Below are 20973 nucleotides of genomic sequence, written 5' to 3'. Positions count from 1 at the left end.
TTGGACGGTATAAGTGACTTTTTCGATGCCCTTTTTTCCCCGCTTCTTACGTTATACCTATATCATATACGGTCTCGCTGTATGTGACATGTATTATAAATATAATGTACCGTCCGAAACTCGATCGAGACTTTCGAATATCGTGAAATGTCTAAATTATTTTTATAATTTTTGCTGGGTGTTCAATTCTTGCGCTGTACGCCCATTATCTGTTGTGAGTATAATACTGCTGTCACGTCGGGATCGTTGGAGACCCCATGTCAAAAATTATTGCGTGCAATGAGAGAAATTTTTAGTTCCGATTACCGCTCAGTCCTTAACTATTTTTATTTTTTACCACAATCGAAAAAATATTGTTCTAGGTAGAAAATGAGAATTAGTTTTGTAGATGTTACCGGAAAGTCTAGTATCCTTTACTGTTCTTTCTCGTTACGATCACTGTTAGTAGATTTCCTCGCAACCGCTGCGAAAATTTAATGCTTGTGCAACAATAAATTTGCGAGGTCAAGAATTGGGTGATTTGACATTCCAAGATATCACGTAATGTGTATGGTAGATAAATAATATTTGTACGTATGGAATGATTAATATGATTATTACACAAGCTGAGTTTCAAAACTACGGAAAAAGAAGGATTCACGTTTTTTATGACTCTCGTGGTGCGAGAATTTAATTAATTCTCTCAATTCTCGATGCGAGATCGCTGAGAGTTAAAAATTGAATCGATCATTTAGAGAGATGTTTGCCTGCCGGCTGTACCAGACTAGATACCCGGAGGAATTTAATTGGGATCATGAAACTTGTCGGAATAAAAAGAAAAAGAAGAAGGTGAAAAAAAAATGAAATAAAAAAATCGGAAGGAAAGACTAACGTGTTCTCGATTCCTGTCGTGCGTTGAGTTCTAGTTATTGCACGATATCAGCATAGGCGACAAGCCTCGAAGCTCGGCAAAAGCACCTCACAAAATTGCCCGAGACGTCTCGGAGTTGATATATCGAGCTTCGAATATTCCTAGCTGTAAGGTCGTAAATTCAGAATCTCCATAATTCTATGAAAATTTGCTTCGAGTTATTCTCTCGTAAAATAGCCTTGCGTGGATTCTCGGACAAATAACTTTTGTCGTATTATTTCTTATAAGTTATAAGTATATATATATATATATATATATATGATATAATATATGTATATGTACAGAATTTTTCAAATATTTGTATTACATTAGCGTTTAGCCAACAGATTTTGAACAGTAGCAGAAAGTAAATTGATAGTTACAGAACGTGTATATAGATACATTTGTTTGATCAATAGATAGACGAATGAAGAATGAATTCCCGACAACCGGTAGATAGATGGAAAGGGAAAAAACATTTTACAGAGTTTTAATTCTTCTCAGTAATCATATCTCTTACAACTTTCGAAAATGACAAGGGCTTATGTTTTGTGCTTCATTAACTGTAAGAGTAGTTTGGAAAATTGATGATTAAATACAAAATCTATCTGATTCGGATGCGGTAACGTACCATAATATCAAAACGAGTGAAAACTAACCGCAAATGCTTTAATGTTTCTTTAATTTTTCGAAATTGTTTCAGTCAACGCACAAGTAGAATCGTAAAACCCTATCATTTTCCAAAGCTTGAACGGATTTCGTTACCTAAGGAAACGGAGAGAATTGTGAAATACGATTTGCGGTATTTAACAGAGGTCCGAAACCATCTCAAGATCAGTCGAACTGCGAATGAAGTGTACATAAATTACAACCATTGTAAAGTTCAATAGTAAATTTCAAAGTGAACATAATATATATGTATATAAAATCTCGTAAGTCCGATAAATTATCTCTCTGAATTGAAATTTCTGTTATTTTCTAAAAGCTTCAAATGAAGCACCGTTTTGAAAACCGGCAAAAGTTCGCTTGTCACATTATATTATATACATATTTACTAATTTTCTGCAAACTGATTCTGCACATCATGCATTTTGCACGTGCGATATTTTCAGCTGGAAATTTTCAGGTTACGGGAGTCGTTTTTAATCCGTGCGCTGCACACCGGGGTCAAAATGACCCCGCGATACGTTTACCGTAAATTCCATACGAAAAACATCCAGCATAATCAGAGTTTATCAAAGAAAAATAACGAAATATCTCAAAATTCGTCAATTCATTTGTTTTCGAAAAATTCAACTCCACTCGTTCGACTATCTTTCCTTCATCGCGCGTGTATCTCCATATTTTTTGTCTTAATTATTTGTGTCTCGAGAGTTACTCAGTCAATCTTCAGCTCAAAATATCGAAGATCCATTTTCCTAGATTTTGTTGTTTTATGAATTTTTTTTTTCACACTCATAATTCCATTTTGTCAAAGATAGCTAATTTGCTTTGAAATATGATAGTTGAAGAGTATTCCTGAATTTTTGTCAAGCTATTCGAATCGATTTCTCCTTTTCTAGGCAATGATTTTTGTTCCACATTGAGAAAAATTTTTTACAGTAACTAGAAGAATTGAGTAAAACAGGTATCGTTAAAAAAACTGTTTGAATGTCGTTGGAATAACGAAAAACGAGGTACGTGTAACCATTTTGCGCTATCATCGATCCTTTTTTGGTAATTGCCACGGCAAATCAGTTTGTGAGGTTTACTCTACTTTTTTGGTTAAACAAGGCTTTAACGTCAATTTATCGTTGCACGAGCATTAAATTTTCGCAACAGTTAGAAGAAAATATAGCAACAGTGATCGCAATGAGAAAGAATAGTAACGGATACTAGACTTTCCGGTAACAGCTATAAAACTAATTTTCATTTTCTACCTAGACCTATATTTTTCGATTGCGGTAAAAAATGAAAATAGTTAAGGACTGAGCGGTAACCGGAACTAAATATTTTTCTCAGTCCAGGGTCTCCAACGATTCCGGTGTGACGGCAGTGTTATACACAAGAGGTGTGCAGCGTAAGGATTAAGCCGAGACAGAATGATGCATTAGCAGGTTGGTTCTTCTGGCTCGCCTTGAAAGACGCAATTAAAAAGTCGCGATCTTCTTTTCACCGCGTAAAAAGGTTCTATTTTAAAGCCACCACCTCGAAACCACGCACCACCAAGAACTGAAAATTACTCGCCGCTGTAATAGCCGAGGCTATTTATATTTCGCATGCATGATGTATGCACATCTATGTGTGTATGATCTACACACACATATTTATTTATGTACACCGGTACACGCCTGCTACGGCTCAGCGGAGAAGAAATGCTTCTGCAACCCCGTTGCAGCTTTGGCTGCTGCAGGGCGAGTCGGTTTATGTCCAACTTTATACTCTAGGCGAGAATCGAGACTGGAACTTACAATTAGTCACGAGATCGAGGGTGGTCTTCTCTTCTTTTCATGATTCCCGGTTCGTCTTCGCTAAGTATTCGTTAATTCTCACTTTCCCTCGAACTATCTTTATGCTGCCTACATCGGAAGTTTTATGGTTTCTGGTTAAGGACATGTCAGGTGTTCGGTCCAGTCAAAATGGTATCAAAATGAAAAGCTTGATAAACGCACGTTCGTTAATGAAAAGTGGAATAGTACTTGGGGCGATTTTTTGAAAGTTGCCGATAACTGATCTCTTTTCGTACTAACTCGTTGGATTCTTTACGAGGATGAAGTCAGTGACGCTAGTGTAATGATTAACGCGTTTCAGAAAATCGTTATTTTACAGTTGCAGGAATGTCTGGAATTCGGTAAATCATAAAAATAGGCTAAATGTATTAATATTTTGAAAACCTGACTACTTCAAAGTCACTACAAACTTGCAAAATAGTAATTTCTCTTCCCAATGTTTCGTTACGTTAACGTTACTAACTTCAGCCTCATGATTCTTTTGTCTCTTTGCATTAAACGAACATTTTTTTGACCCAATTTAACTTGATTACCCTCGATTGTATTTATGTCATTATTCCTTGGTCTGGAGATTGTTTCGAATTTACTATACAACCTGATTAATTCATGAATATGGTTGTGAAATCGTTAATTTGATACGGAAATGAAAACGACTCGCGCTGATTCGCTCAGCCAATCTTCTTCTTCTCTGCACAGTTCACTACTTGTTGTTAATAGATGAGAATTCCATTTCCAGACTTGAGGATTTGCGAGGCGTTTCCACCTCCTCGAATTAAAATTGCACGGATGCGCGTACATATCATATAAATATAAAGGTTGTGTAAAAGATGGTATAATAATTTAATCCTCACAGTATACTGAAATACCCTGGTTTATACCGGTCCGATTATCCTGCAGGGTAAGGTAACCGTTACGTAATTAGCCTAGCTCCTCGGTTTGCACTTGCTTCGAAAGTTTAATCCCGTTTATTACGCTAACAAGTTTGCCGGCTTTTTAAACTGGGCGACAAGGTTTTAAGACGATAGCAGAGCAGCTGCACAGCTAGGCGAACTCCAATGGTATGTTGGGTTTCTAAAGACGCTGTTTTTCATCAGTTAGGTAATAACTCATGGGCCAGAGACTCGAAAATCCGTTTGTCGAACTGACAAACGACGAGAATTTACTAAACAATCTCACAATTCGATGGTATATCGTTTTGTAATTGTTTTCGAATTTGACCGATCTTTTTATGTGTTCAAAGGCCGTATTCCAGAAGAATTTTTTAGGATAATTATAAAAGTTTTTTTTGACCCCAATTGATATTGAAAATTGAGACCAAGACCGATTTTGCGGGGGCGTATTTTTCAGGATCTTCGCTGATTTTGACCTGGAGAATCATCTGATAAAACACCGACACACAGTTTTTTTTACACCCTGTACACGGTTAGAAAAAAATTGTCCCAGTAGGTCCAGTAAAATTTTTGGGTCAATTTAACCATTTTTTAATGTGTTACTGAACGAAAAGAAATTACCAAGTACAAATTAAACGTTGATATGACGATTTAAATTTTAAAATTACAATAATTTGTGTCACATTTACCAACAGAAATGTAACAAATAACTCAAACATCAAGTGGACCTACTGGGACATCTTTGGTTAAATTTTTCTAACAGTGTACATATGTCGCATTTTATCAGCTATGGAATCAATACTCTAGTAAACAAACAATCCCAAAGTCCACGACCATTGTAGTTGAAAAAAATGTAACATGATCAACTGGTTTAAAGCCTTAAGTTTATAGGTGCCCCCCAATTAAAAGATATACACTGAGAGAAATTTTCATGAAATTTTTCTCAGTGTAGGTCCGATTCTAAAGAACTGTTGGATGTTTCCTGCAATCTTCAAACGATCAAAGCGTTCGATAGTATTTGAAGATGGATGCAAAGCCGGGTCTGACTCTTCAACTCGAAGGTTGCAGTCTCTTTTGGTAATGTCAGATGCGTATCCGTTGACGAAACCGAGCACAGCAGTCGTTTGGCTCTGATTATAAGGGGTTCGCAAAGCGGTGATGCTTAATTATTCGGTCGACCGTGCGTGTATGTGTTCCTTACATGGGATGATGGACTTTACCTTCGAGTTTGTCGCGCGGAAAGCAAAAGCAGAGGGTCCTTGTGCTTGATCTAGCGTCTGCACGTAGGTGCATAATGCTCGTCCATCCGAGATTCTAGCTGCTGCTCCTGTTGCGGAATCGATAAAGGTGCAGAGGAGGCCCTGAGAGAAATGCGAGACCACCGCAAGTTTTTCGTTGTTTTATATATATACATGTCCAGGATGACGAAAGAACGGAGTTGTTCTTGATTTCTTCTATTATTCTAAAGAGTTTCCGGTTTTATACAGAGGAACGATGATCGGTCGATAAGAGAATTTTGGATTGAATTGACGTGTCTATCTAAAATTGAATATTAAATCTGTTTTAAAAGTTCTGTTAATCGTAGTTGACAGTTTTTCTTGTTAAATAAAGTCAACTGCTAAATGAAAATCTTGCCCACTTCTATCTTGGTCTCAAAATTCTAGTTTTTTTAAATAAAGAATCATCACGAATATTTACAGCCAATCGATTAGAGCTGTTCATTCGTAAATTGTGTTTTTGGAGCAGTAAAAATCAAACCCGTGGTCCAAAAAATCTAAAACTCATTGGAAGGTGATTTTTCTTTTACACTCTACACCATACTTAAAATGAATAATAGTCAATCAGTTTGGGGTGGAACGCCTCATGTATATTACATGACGCACTTCGCAGTCTGAGTGTTACGCAAGCACATAGTTCCGGCCTTTCAGAACTTTGCACTTAGGCACGACTCGACCATGTCCTTTGGGCCTTGCTTCGGGCATTACTCTGTCAAGAGGGCTGTTATAACCTCAGCCATTGCCGTCCTTGTGAATCGGGCATATCTCCATCTCCCTAAGAGCACCTTCTATGCACACTGCGAATAGATTGTGAAATTCAATTGTATAATCTTATTCGCCATCACCGGCCACTATGCCTGAATGAGAAATTATCTTCCAATGGTACTATCTGTGTTTTGAGCGTAACAAGAAATGACTGGGTACCAATGTACTTATGTAATCGGTAAAACGAATGACATATCTGAACGAAAATTGTTCATTCCCAACCATGATTTCTTTCACCGTTGGAAAGAAAATGCATCGTGCCAATAATGTAGGCGTTGCGGTAAGAACGCGGTAAAATTTTATATAGGTAGATAAGTTGTTCAATATGTTTATAATCGGTTACACTGAGAGAAATTTTTAGTTCCGGTTACCGCTCAGTCCTTGACTATTGTCATTTTTTACCACAATCGAAAAATATAGTTCTAGGCACAAAATGAAAATTAGTTTTCTAGCTGTTACCGGAAAATCTAGTATCCGTTACTATTCTTTCTCATTGCGATCACTGTTACCATATTTTCTTGCAACTGTTGCGAAAGTTCAACGCTTGGGCAAGAATAAATTGACGTTAAAGCCTTGTTTAACTAAAAAAGTAGAGTAAACCTCAAAAACTGATTTTGCGTTGCAATAACCAAAAAAGGATCGACGATAGCGCAAAATGGTTAGGCGTACCTCGTTTTTCGTAATTCCAACAATATTCAAAGAGTTTTTTTTAGCGGTACCTGTTTTACTGAATTTTTCTAGTTACTGTAACAAATTAAATTTTTCTCAGTGTATAAACTTTGGTACAACGTAGATATGGATAGGTGGAAATAGCACAGATCCACCCACAACGATCAATGGAGTAACCAAGTCGTTATGTACGAGTATACGCAGACTTAACTGTTACAGTGGCGATGATTTTCTTACAGGTGTCGATATGCCCACTTAGGATTTAGAAATTTGAACCGCAACCACTCGACTCGTATCGGCACACAACTTCGCGCCCCATAAATCGTTGTAATCTTCTTAAACAGGATTTGTCGAAGCCGTATAACATATAATCATTTTGCAGATAGTTTGCGATCGCGGCTGAACGAGCAACAGTTTACGAGGACGACATTAAAACCGACCGTCGCGTCGTCTCGTAGATTCGTAATTGGTTGCGAAACCTCGCAAATTCGTATCAATAAAAGTACACTTGGGGACAAACAATGAATCTGAGACGGCTAATTTTTTCCACTAGACAGTTGCGTTGGCAACCCAGAGAAACCTACAGCGCCACAGTCGGCCGAGCGCGAAACTAACTCAATCTCAATAAACGTAACGCAATCCACGACCGTCGAATCTAACCTTAAAATATCGCGAGGATAATGACTTGTTGGATTGACACGTCGATTCTTAGGTTAGATCCGACGGTCATGGGTTATGTTAGGTTTATTGAGATTGAGTTTGTTTCGCGCTCGGCCGTCTGTGGCGCTGTAGGTTTTTCTGTATTGCCAACGTAACCGTCTAGTGTAAAAAATTAACCGTCTCAGATTCATAGTCGCCAAGTGTACGTAGCAACAAATGTACAATTTCGCAATTTACGAAGGGAACTGAAAAGATTTCAAATCGCAATCACTCACCTCTAATCACGACCAGCATCGTGCATCGCATCGTCTCACACGCGTCTGCGTCCCTTTGCTGATTTGCCTAAGCCTTTCCATTGCGCAGCTGGGAAGCTAGATACTCTGAGTAAATTAAACTGCAAAATCGATGTTACCAAGGGGAGTGACCCTTTGGTTGAAGTATAAAAATGCGCTGGATCCCTCTCCCTGGCCTTCTCGGCAAGTGTATTTGCATTCTATATACGCACGTGTACGTGTGTATTTCTATGCAAAATTCAAGGGGCGAAGAACACAAAGGGTTGAGCTGTAAGCTTTCGGGTTAGTCATCGCTTATCGTTTTCCCTTCTCTCGTGTCCAGCCACCGGAGTTTGCTGGCGGCGGCTACGCCTCTTGGTCTGCATTTTAGGGGAGGCGACGACCGTCCTGCTTGTTTTTTACCTTCCCGTTTTTCTGCTTTCAGAAATAAAAAGGAAGTTATCTCGAAATGACATTGAAAATGAAAAATTTAATTTTCACTAAATATCAACGATTCAAGATCTAGAGAATCACATCCGACCATTTTCGGTTGGACGCTCTTTAGGGTGTTTGTTTATGTATCTATGTTACATATATATAATTTATGTGAGCAAGTTTTTTGTCCGATGATATCTCGAGAACGAGTTACCGGATTTCAATGATTTTAGTCTCAATCGACGCGGTTTTTCTAAATTTAGAACCGATTAGATTTTGGCTTTGATCGGTTTAGTACTTTTTAAGTTATTAAATAACAGATTTCCAAAAACATAAAAACAAAAATCATGATATTTTGAGAATGGACGAATGGGTTCGAATGAAAATTGCTACCGCAAAGTTTTTTGGGTTACCGATTATGAATTCGAGGTCAGATTTGCCAAATTCAGAAAGATCGGATTCAATATGGTGGAAAAAAACAAGCTAAAAATATTCTGATTCTAGTAGAAATTAGTTGGCGGAGGTTTTTTAGGTCACTGATAACGAATCCAAGGTCAGACTTTCGGACTTCTAAAATTTTTAATGGTGGATCCGTTAAAGTGGTTCAAAATAAGAATAAAATCGTCATAATTTCATATAATATGGTGTCTGAGCATCTTTAGGCCTTTGAATCTTTAATCATAAATCTCAATTTGTGGTTAAAAATTTGGACTAGATACTAATACTTTGTTTTCGGTAATCCTGGAACTTGCAGCGTTAAAACTGTAAATCCGAGAGCTGGCTCATGTTCATCCGGTTAATAAAGCCGGTTGTCTGTCGTTAAATTTAAAATCTTTCCGTGGGTTTGCAACCTTTCGTTCGAAACTCGGCGATGGATTCTTCGCTCATTTCCGGAGTTGTTGCTAAACTCGGAAAAACGCAGCGAGTCAAGGAAATGAATGATCGAATTTCAGATCAACGTTACGTCGAACCTCGTCATCAAGTCCTGAGACTTGAAACTTTCAATGGTCCAGATGCGGTTTAAATTCTTGAAATGGACTTGAAAAACTTCTGTTGGTTTGTATAAATGTCTGGTTTTTTTTTTAAATGACCTATCGATGCATCGTTAAAAGACGGTAGCTAATTTATTCCTGATCGAAGACACGCATGGAGGCGAAACCAAAGACTTGAGTTGGTACAAAAATCGACTGTGTAAATTGAAAAATGTTCGGTTCTGAACAGTTTCAGAAAGATTACATTTTTATTCGGTTTTTTTTAAACCACAAACTTGTATCGTCGGTTCAATTTTTATTCATTGTTCAATTCTTTTGTCTTCCATTTTTTTTATCGCCTAGAATGAATTTTTACCAACGTCCATTTGTTTTCCAATAAATTAACCTTCCGTGCAAAGCTTATCGGATTACGTACAAAAAGCTGCGGTATAACAATGAGGAAGGTAAAAATTGGTAAACGGTCTCTTTTTAGCAGTTACAAAAGTTCGAGGGTTTCATATTTTCCTCGGTTTCGAAGGAAACGATATTCTCCGAGCTTGCAAAGTATTTTATTTCCTGAAAATTTACTTTTTTATTACGATAATGCAGCTTTCTCCAAACCGCCGCAAATTGCCGTCGTCGCCCGTATTCAGACTTGAGAACGATGGAGGGTCGATGAGTCTTCTGTGTAAAATTCTCTTCAATCCCGATTGCACAATGCCGAGAGTGCAACGACCCGGCGGACCAATGAGAGAGAAACGAGAGAGAATTCCTGGCTCAATTAAGACTTCGAAATGCGGAAACGGGCGTCAGCTTACCGAGCGCAAGCTCAGCTTTGCATCGGTGCTGTTCTCCTAGACGAGAACAGCCGAGTCTTTAATCCCAGCTCTAGTCGCAATAATCGTCCGTGACTACCCTACGATGCGTCACTCTTGTATCCGTGTCTGCCAGAATCTTGAAGGATAATCGGAGCACAAGATTTTCAGACAAAAAAGTCTGCGCAATGATGTTACCGCGCTTTTTCATTATATTATTAACTTTACGTCGCGTGGATGCAGAGTGAAGCTCTGAAGGAAACGATTGGCAAAATTGTAAGCAAGTTTGCAGGCGAACGGAATATCCGAAATACGAAATCAAAGACTTTTCAAAATCGTCGATGTATCCTCTGAGCTTTTTTGCTACGGATTTTTTATTCGCACCTTTTCTTTTAGAGAAATTATTAGAAAAAGCTCCCGAAAGTCTTTAAAAAAAAAAAAATCTGTTCTGATAAAAGAAGTCGCGGTTATACGAGGAGATCTTACGATCTGTCATTCACTGATTTCAATGAAATTTATGTGGCGTTTAGGCCATTACTAGAATTTCAATTGGACAAAGCAGAAACTCGATTCCAATGGATAGGCGTTTCCGAGAAAGTCAAGTTCAAGTCTCGCCGAGGCTACTGTTTTCTTTTTTTTTACCAATTTTTCAGCCCAATTAATCAATTAATTGTACGATCAGTTCAATATCGAGAATCTTCGATCTTACTTGTAAAACAGAATTATTTTTCTCTGTCTCAGGACTCAGGCGCGGGGGCTCCAGCCGATGATGACGACGCAGGCCGTAGTTGTAAAAGGTAAGAAAAAAAAATATATTTTTCTTTAGTTGAACAATAATTAAACTCGTTTCTGTTTTTTCTGACACACATACAAATATATTTATTTATTTATTTAAAATCTTTGTTTTAAATGAAGTTTTCTCGATTTTACAAGATACTCAATCGCAATACCGTTTATTTGTTCACGAGTTTAGAGAATATTATTAATTATCCCTGACGAGAAAACCAAAGAAACAAAAGAAAATGAAACTAATTGTAAGACGAGGAAAAATTTTCAACCTGCTTGAATCGATATTTTTGACCTACTGATTAATCGATTTTTATGCGAATCGATCCGATTGAATCGGCATCTCAGATTTGCTACCCGTAACTCGATAACAGGGTTAATTAAGACGTTTCTAATTTATACAGACGTCGAAAAATCTCAAGTGGCAATTCTAGATGAGGTGAATTTTTTATCAATTTGGTAAAAAGCCGGTGCCGTTTCTTTCTCCAAATACGGAATACGGGTTTACCTGCAGCCCGCGCTTAACGAGATGGTCGGAAATTTATTGCCCCCGCTAATACTCCGGCACAAACGATATCTTCTCAGCTTTCAGCTGCCCACACTTTTGTCAACGCCTTTCAAGTTATTACGCGTCTTGTATGTGCCACCTTCTCTCTCTCTCTCTCTCTCTTCGTACCGCACATCGTCGTCTATCTAACGTAACACATGCGGCAATTTCCTGCCGAGGAGTTCTTGCATAGCTGCACGTTTAATTCTCTCACGATTTGCAGTGAAATGCGGTTCCAATCGATTCTATTTTTTTTTTTTTTTTTTTTTTTTTTATCAATCATTTATAAAACATGAAATGTATCAAAGGAACACGCCAGTAAAGCTCCCAAGATTTTTTTCCATTGATATTATACGAAAATTTTAACTGTACAATCAATAAAGTTTCATGTGAAACGACCGTTTTCTTGCCTGTTTAAATTTATTGTATTCGTTACCTTCGTATAGTTATATTTTATTAATAATTCTAACGTATCGTTTAATTTTTTCTAATCAAAGTGTTAAATAATTCCGTGCAGTTATCCTGATATTATCGAAAGTTTGAGTATTCAGTTTGCGATTTGATCGTCAACTGTCAGATTGTGACACTAATTTGTAAAAAAACAAAAAAAAAAAAACCAGTCGAACTGAAAAAAAGAACCCGATAAACATGTTCAATTTATTATCGAACTTGAATTTTTTATTTCCTCAATATATTTTCATACATCATCTAATTCTTTGCGATTGAAAATTCACGAATACAATCCATGTAAACAGCTTACAGAATAGTAATTGTTTCGTGTATTTTGATTACTCTCCGCAATTTGAATTATAAAAAAAACGTGCGTTTTTTCCTTTTCTTCTTCTGGCAAAAATATAAATTCATTTACCGTCACATTTTTGGCTACCTTTCGGAAGGCGGGAAGTCAAGCTCGAACCGATCGTCGGAGTTTTTGATATTTTTTGAGAATTTGAAATCGCAGCTCGCAGATGGCGGGCAGCGACTAGTTAATCTTCCATGGTGATGTTGTACATACTTACATAGAGTGATGTACTGATTCGCACTTGGGGCGATTCGCGAGGTCGTTTGCCGCTGTGTATATTTACCGCGGGTCGTTGTAACGCGTCGTTCCCATTATCTGTGTTAGTTACCAACCGACGGTTGATTGGAGATTTTAATTAACGATTATTGCTCTATTGGCTAGCCGATATGTTGCTCGAGCTATTTAAGGCAGAGATCCAACTTCGTTAATTGCAATTATAAATCTCGATTGCCAATGATACGCATTTAATTAACTCGTACGAACCTTCGCATGTATATGTATGTATGGAAAGTACATGCTGGTAGAAATAGAAAGAAATAAACAAATGAATGGCGATGGAAAACAAAAAAAAAAAAAAGAAGAAATTTGAAACTAAAATCAGCATTATTTAAATGGATGATTGAAAATAAATCACGCTTACTGTTATTGTTATTATTGTAATTATTGTTGTTGTTGTTGTTGTATACGTGCAAGGGGTCGGGGCTGATATTCGAAATTTTAAATGTTCAGACATTGCGAAATTTCAAATTTTTTTTTGTGGCAAAACTTAAAGCAAGGAAATGAAACTTTGACGAAATATCAAAGCTTTCGGAATTTTGATGCTTCCCTCGTGCAAGCGTTTGTTTTATTACTCATATCTTTGTCTCGTTCGTATTTAAATTTTTCGATACATTTTCTAAAAAGTACCTTCAGCCTCAGGTATGACTTTTTAATCCGTTCACGAAAGAAAACATTTCTACCAATTCATACGTCATCATTATGAAAAAGATTCTCAAGTATCAAGAACAAAATTTTACGCATCAGATGAAATTCCAAAACGTGTGATCGAAGTGTTGTTAAGATTCAATTTCTACTGAAAATATGTATATTATACTTCTACTGAAATAACGAATGTTGTAAAATTATTCCAAAAACGGGTACGACGACATTGTTGGTAGAAAAATGTTTGTCCTCTCTTTGAAATTTTTTATTTCACACTTGTTGTTATTTTATTTACCTTCGTAATATGATCAACGTTTCGTCGTTCAACAAGCTTGTGCGAATAGTTCTAGGGCCAAATATGGTGTAATGGCGAGCTGTCGTTCAGGTTGACACGAGCTGCCGGAAGGCGACCTTTTCAGACTCCCGGTGACGTCATACCTTTCGCGTTTTTTTTTTACCTCTTTTTTCGCGACTCTGCATACAGCTTACCACGCAAAAAGTTTGCTACTATTTTATTATCCACCGCAAAGGTTACCGGTTAGCTGTAATAATGTGATATCTATTTTGCTGCGACTTTGATTGTTCTTCCGCAAATTTCTCAATTCATCTGGTGTTAAAAAAAAAATTGATTCTGTCATTATATCACGGAACGAAGTAAAAAACGAATGAATATGAGGCATTCTACACAAAACCGACCCTGTTTATGAATGATGGTGCAGAGTATACAAAACAAAATATCTTTCACCAGGTTTTAGATTTTTTGAACCACGGGTTTGATTCTTACTGCTCCAAAAAAAAAAAAAAAAACGGAAGCTAAATTTTGGACGAATGGCGTCGATCGATTGGCTTCATATTTTTCTCGTGAATTCTTTGTTGAAAAATGAGAATTTTGAGACCAAGATGGAAGCGGACAAGCTTTTGGTGTAGAAGTTATAGGCGAAACGATTAATTAAAAAGTGAGAAAAATCGAATTGAATATAAATTTCGAAAATACAAATTCATATTTAATTCGATTTTGCTCATTTTTTGATTACTTGTTTCGCCTGTAGTTCCTGAAACCAAAAGCTCGCCTTTCATCTTAAAATTAGTCTCAAAATTCTCTTTTCTTAACAAAGAATTCATGCGAAAAATTCAAAGCAAAACGATCAGGGCTATTCATTCGAAAATTGTGTTTTCTTGTTTTTGGAGCATTAAAAATCAAACCGTTCAAAAAAATCAAAAAATCTAAAAGTGAGTGAAAGATGATGTTTTTTTCTAAACTCTACACTAGGGTGGTCCTTGTTTAGGGTGTTGACGAATTTTTACCGCCCCATCACTGAAATCAATTTCAAATCATTTAAAAAGAGTCGCCAAATTTTTTCAGATTCTTACAGCAAGTCTGAGATAGCCCGCATTGTGATCGCAGTTTCTTATGCAAGTGACACGAGAAAAACTTTTTTTCGCACTATATATTTTATCGTGAAAGTAACAATGTTCCAAAAAATCTGTAACTGCGAGGTTTCAGTCGGCATTAGTGATAGTATATGAAATAAAATACGCATCATCGTACGAGGCAACTAGACGAATTGCACTTCCTCTAAATAAAAAAAAAAGTCAGGTTTCGAGATTGTACAATTCGTCTAGATTGCCTGGTACGATGATGTGTATTTTTTCCCAGATAGCAGCACTAATTCTCACCAAAACCTCGCGGTTACAGATTATTTGGAACATCATTACTCTTGCAATAAAATATATACTGAAAAAAAAAGTTTTTCTCATGTCACTTCCATAAGAAACTTCGATCACAATGCGGAGACTATCTTAGATTCGATGTAAAAATCTGAAAAAATTAGGCGATTGTTTTTGAATTATTTAAAGTTGATTTGGGGGATGGTCTGGCAAAAATTCCTCAACACCCTGAATAAGGACCACCCTACTCTACACGATTCATAAGAATAAATAAAATCGCCGAAGTTGACGGTCAGACGTAAGTCGGTTTGGGATGGAATACACTTTTTACAAACTTTTTGAACGCGTGAAACTTCACATTCCGAATTTCTGATATTTAAACAATTTCTCGATCATTTTTCCCATCAAGTGCGTTTATCATTTAACATCAAAATTAATCGAAATTCGCGTTTTCATTGTTTTTACTAGCCCGAAAGCCGATTCGTACAGATAAATGTTCCACATTTGAATGAAAGAAAGAAAGATGATCGAGAGGAGGTTCATCAACGCGGTTAAACCGGAACGTTTCGCGCAATCCTCTGATTGATAGGTTGAGATTTATTTGCGGAGTGACCTTTAAACTCTCGTATTTTCAAAGGTCGCGTATCAGATACACGATCTATTAAAGTCCACGCGGCTGCGGCGTCGGGATTCTCACTCCTACTCGTCCTCCTCTTACTTCTTAACTCTTTTTAACCCCGAGTCGAAGCATCAATCGATTATCGACTCGGCTAGATGGGAAAACTTTTATTTCCTCTCTTACGCGTGCCAGTTATTTTTATTATACTCAAACTCGCAAACTTGTTCCTGGCTATCATCGAATCTTATTTAACTTAATTCAATATCTCGATAAATTTAATTTTCTAATTCAGCTGCTTTTGAAGCCTTCGGAGAAAGAGGCGGAACTTTTGTTTGCGCATTAAGAAGTTGGTCTGTAGGAAGTAATGAAGAATCCACCTTACCTACTGTGGAGAGAAAACGTTGAGTAGCCTGCCGCATTCGTTATCCGGCATGTGAAACTTCCCTTATTAATGGTATGGAACGTACAGTCAGGTGAAAAAGTATTCGAACACAAAATTGGCGAGGAAAAGGTTTGCAAAAGTTTCGCTGAAGCTAATCTAGTTACATCTGACTGACTAAAAAAAAAAATCGTTCGATACTGGAAAAATTATGTAAAAACACTGAATTTCAACTGTAAACGCCGCGTTAGATTGATAATTTTTTTTTCAATGAAAAATTCATATTGCTTATCGGCTTCTCATATTACATGTAGCTCATTTTATTCGTCAATGAATTCTCCAAAAATCGTCTGTCAATGTTTGTGAGTCTGATTTTGTCTTATGATAATGTGTTTCTTGCTGAATCATAAGTGATTAATCTGAAACTTATAACAATTGTATGATGGAACTTCGTTCAAGACGATTTCTAGGGAATTTACTTACAAATAAACTGTTGATCTATTTATTCATCAGAATGGGATCGGTGTGGAATTGGTGCTAAAAAATCATAGGACGATGAGATTTCTTTGTTGTTCGGTAATAAAGTGTTCAAATTTGAAATTCAGAGGTTGAAAATTTTTCTGGAGTACAAGATCTTAATAGTAGTATAGCAAGGGAGGTTCTACACGCAGATTCCTGTTACCGACACTTACCGACATTCGACCCATACAACTGTCGGTAAGGTTGCACGGTTTTGACCTCAAGCCGGTACGGCGGACTGTGACCTCATCGCGGAAAAGGGTTTGAGTCTCGGGAGAATGTCGGTAAGTGTCGGTAACAGGAATCTGCGTCTAGAACCCTCCTTGATATACTACTCTCAATCTTACCGTATTTAATTCGATTAGCTTAGAAGGGGAATTCTGGTGTGCGAGCGATTGTTTTTTTCACCTCATCTCCTAAAATTTTATTCTAAAAATCTATAAAAAATTTTGGGTTCGGGTTTTTGGTCGTTAATAATATAGAATTTGAACTATCATTTAAAAAACTTTCCTTCAAAATATCCCGAAATCTCGTTAAAAGCGGGGTTTTTGCTATTTGATGTGATTTTTGAAGTTCCAGTTGGCCTAAACAGAAAATTCAAAAATATCATTAAAAATACGAGTACTGCTATGAGCCGAACTACAATCATTTCATTTGGTTCGATAGAAATAATTTAAGGGACGATAATTTAGTTAAAAAAAGTTCGTCTTCAAGTTTGTGCGAATTTGCGAATTTTTGCAAAATCGACACGATAGCAGTTCGGACCATACCCATATTTATATACTTCAATAATCTTTTTGAATTTTCTGTTTAGATTAACTGAAACTTAAAAAATCACGTCGAACAGCGAAAAACACACCTCATACGTTATTACGCCTACGGCCGACATTTTGTATGATTTTGCAATAAATTTTTTTTCAAAGGATAGTTCAAATTCTATATCATCAACTACAAAAACTCAAATCCCACAATTTCTTCTAGATTCATAAAATAAAATTTTGTAAAATGAGTTAAAAAAACCTCTTTTCAAACCTTCGATAATTTCTTTGCTTCTTGAAACAGATTTTTGACTCGACTCTACGTCCCATTTAAAGCGCGCACGGTGCGCACTGTGATAGTTATTATAAACTCGACGCATCGGCGTGATTACAAAATCGTCATTTACCCACAACGTACGTACGTACATAACGCATAGCGAAAGTTGCGCAATTATTATAACCTCCGAAGGAAGTAGGAAGCTCTGCAAACCGATTTCTTAACACTGTACTTATCTCACCGTTAGCGCAGCGTCGTTCGCTTCTTCTTTTGGTCTTAATTAAAATTAATTCCGTTCGCAGTCCCACGGAAATTCAAAGAAAAGTTGTATCCCGTATACTTTCTTTGGAACTCTAATTAACGACGACTACTATCTTGTTCCAGAATCGAGGCGACTTAGCTTATAAATCTTTAACCTTCTATGGAATTATAATTCTTACATTGGATTCATTCGCGTCGTAATTAATAACGCGCGTTATGAAAGTCAGGCTTTGTGTCATTCCAAATCCGGTGGAGATCGTATTCAATCTTTTTTTTTTCTCGAGTTTATTTAACTCGATTAGAAAATAATGTAATTATTACATGAAAGTGAAAAATAAATTAGCGGACAAGAAAGTCGAATCATTTGGTGTCGAACTTCTTTTTGTTGGATGAATCGAAGGATTTTAAATCTTAATTTTATGTTGTCCACCGCATGATGAGTTTAAAAATCTTCGGTACCTGAAAAATCATATTTATTATGTTTGAAAGACGGGTGCTTTTTTGAAAATATGTTCATCGATTTCAGTCGCAATCAATTTTTCAAATTTTTCACAGGATTTTAGGCGTTGCGGAGAAGGTTTTAAGAGAAAGTTCTACTCGTTTTTAACGAAAAATTAATATATCTTCGAAACGATGCTACGGAGCGGATTAATCCTTTGGGAATGGATGATTTATGGGTAATGGAAAATAACCAAGTTATCAAAATCATCGAAATCTATTAAAAATTACTTTTTCTTGTTTACGTGTCACTTATTTTCACCATTCTCCAAGCCTATGAATCACTGGGGCGATTCCATATTTAATGCCGAATGTAGATAGGTATACAAAAATTAATTAAGTTTCATGAAATTATTACATCGCAAAATGAGAACCTGTAATTTTTGGCAACTGACCCATGATTTTATAGAATTGACGAGTATCGGATGTTGGGCAGATGACAGTTTTAGTTTCGACAGAGCGCGCGTCAATCGATTATACAAGATCCGTCGGTAAAACAGTCATGCCAGCCTCTGAGACTCGTGAAATGCTATAAGATCGTGGGTCAATTACCAAAAATTACAGCTTCTTATTTTGCAATGCGGTTATTGCATGAAAAGCAATTATTTCTGCATATCTCTGTTCGGTATTGAATGCAGAATTGGGCTATCATCGACTGAATCGCGGCAGTGACGCGTGGGTTTGGAGAGTAGTAAAAATAAGTGACACGTGCACACTAAGGTGGGTCGAATAAAATGACTATTTTTTTTTCCCTCGATATAATTAAAAATTGATTGTATGGCATCTCAAAAAAACCCTCTGCAAGTATTAGCCCTTTATATTTAAATTCAAAGGTCCCTCATCGCAGATATGTATTTCCCATTCAAATAACATGGGAGAATTTTTTTTTTTTTTACTTTGGAATTTTATGATGCTTTAACCGTCGAGGTTAGGAGAGTCTTTTTAGTACATTTCTGTAGAACTTTTGATGCTCTACAAAAAAGCTCTCTTGTGTCTAATCGATAAAAGTAACCGTTCAAAAAATAATCGCTGTTAAAGCTTTAATTTAAACCGATTTCAATACTTTTGAAATTATTACGCTAAGAAATGTAATTGGTTTTAAAGTTCTTCATCGTATTTATTTGAAAACAATTGGTAACATATATTTATTCTTATTGGTAACTAAAATTCAAAAAAATTTGGAATTTATGTACTAAAAACATGGTAGGTCGAATCCAGAGCTAATTATTACCGATTATCTTTTCATTCAAAATGTTTATTTATTCAACTACAGAAATAAAATAACCCAACTGTTCAAAAGTGTCATTTTTCACATATTTTGACTCGAAAAAAATTAGATGAAAGCTGAATTTTTTTTTCACCTCAACCAAAGTGAGTATTGGAATTGAACAGTTATCAAGAAACTTTGCATACTTAAACATTTTCGCATTAACGGTTCAACCATCGCGAATATAATTATGTTTTTCCCAACCGTCACTTGAATCCTGAAGCTCAATTTTATGTGTTTCCAAGCTGCGATATTAAGAAAAATTTTAAATACACGTGGAAACAGAATCTAACGTTACAATCATCGGGAAAATTTTCACCCACGCCAATTGCAGCATAAAAATTTGGTATATTGGCGACATTTATTGTACCAATTATGTTATTATATAATTTTCGAAATTTACATTTTGATCTCTGAGATGTATCTCGAAGAGGAACGGAGGAAACAAACCAAAATCTGACGAAAAGTCAAATATGCCAATCAGTGAAAAATTTAAACGTATAACGCGTCCGCATTTTTCTTCTCCCGTTTTTATCACTCTGGCGAAATTTTTTTTCAGGCATTCATACCTACAGCGAATTTTTCTTGTCTCTATTATGAGGCAATAAAACTAACTCAGCCTCTCAGATCGTGTTTTATTGCAGGTACATACCTACTAGGTTGCTGCACAACGGTGCAAAATTTGCCATTGTCCCGAAGCGTGCTGCGAGTAATGTAATATAATGGATAAGAATAATACAACATAATGGGTATACTTAATACCTGTTCGGTACGACTTTCACTTTCAACGCACTTAGGAGCACCGCCGCTCCTGTTTCTGTTGGCCGCATGGTCGTCGTCGTTCTCTATATTCACGCCTCGTGATCAACGCGACTATCGTCAAAGTGTGACGGACTTACCTACTGACTCAACCTTTTCACTTCGAAGCCGCTAATATGCGAGGAAATTAAGGGGAATGTCTTGGTTGATTTCAACGTTGACGTTACACGTCGTACAGATACGTGGACTTCGATATTTGCAGATACACATGTCAATGTCGGAATCGACCAGGACACCCCCTTAAACCCGGATTGGCGGATTGGAAACTTTCATGGGTTTACTTCCAAGTCCGTAAATGAGTGCAGTGAGATTTCGGTCCACTGCATTACATAATAATTCCTCTCACCTTCGGACCAAGGCAACGAATTTTGATTTTGAATCCGATTGTTGTATGTTGGGTCGCGCCAAAATCGAATAAGAGACATTGAGAAAGAGAACAAAATGTCAGGAGACAATGAGTGTAACTTTGTACGTCACTTATATTTCGCTGTAACGAATCTATGCTCGGCATGTTTTTCATCTGATACATTCGATGTGAAGCGAGAGATCAAACGGTGCGCCGAGTCCATTTATTGCAGAGATAAATGTAAATTTCTCTCAAGGTATACGGTATCGATCGAATTGCTCAATATCCAGTTATGCCAATATTGGCGCACGTCAATCTCGCAAGCGGACCTAATTTTATTCCTATAATAACGTCGAAGTTTTGACGTGTGTGTG

The 20973-nt window shown here is 36.7% G+C and overlaps 1 protein-coding gene across 4 annotated transcripts in view; it reads left to right on the top strand.

Annotated features, from left to right (window-relative positions):
- ssh (Protein phosphatase Slingshot) overlaps positions 1–20973 on the top strand; it is a 171612-nt gene that overhangs the window by 8687 nt on the left and 141952 nt on the right. For all 4 annotated transcript variants that reach the window (XM_046626765.2, XM_046626764.2, XM_046626762.2 and 1 more), the window contains exon 2: positions 10874–10929. In XM_046626765.2, the coding sequence (XP_046482721.1) occupies positions 10874–10929 (56 nt within the window). The remainder of the gene's footprint in view (positions 1–10873; positions 10930–20973) is intronic.

Source organism: Neodiprion pinetum, chromosome 5 (assembly GCF_021155775.2).
Source record: "Neodiprion pinetum isolate iyNeoPine1 chromosome 5, iyNeoPine1.2, whole genome shotgun sequence".
NCBI lineage: Eukaryota > Metazoa > Arthropoda > Insecta > Hymenoptera > Diprionidae > Neodiprion > Neodiprion pinetum.
This window is presented reverse-complemented; position numbering and strand designations above follow the sequence as displayed.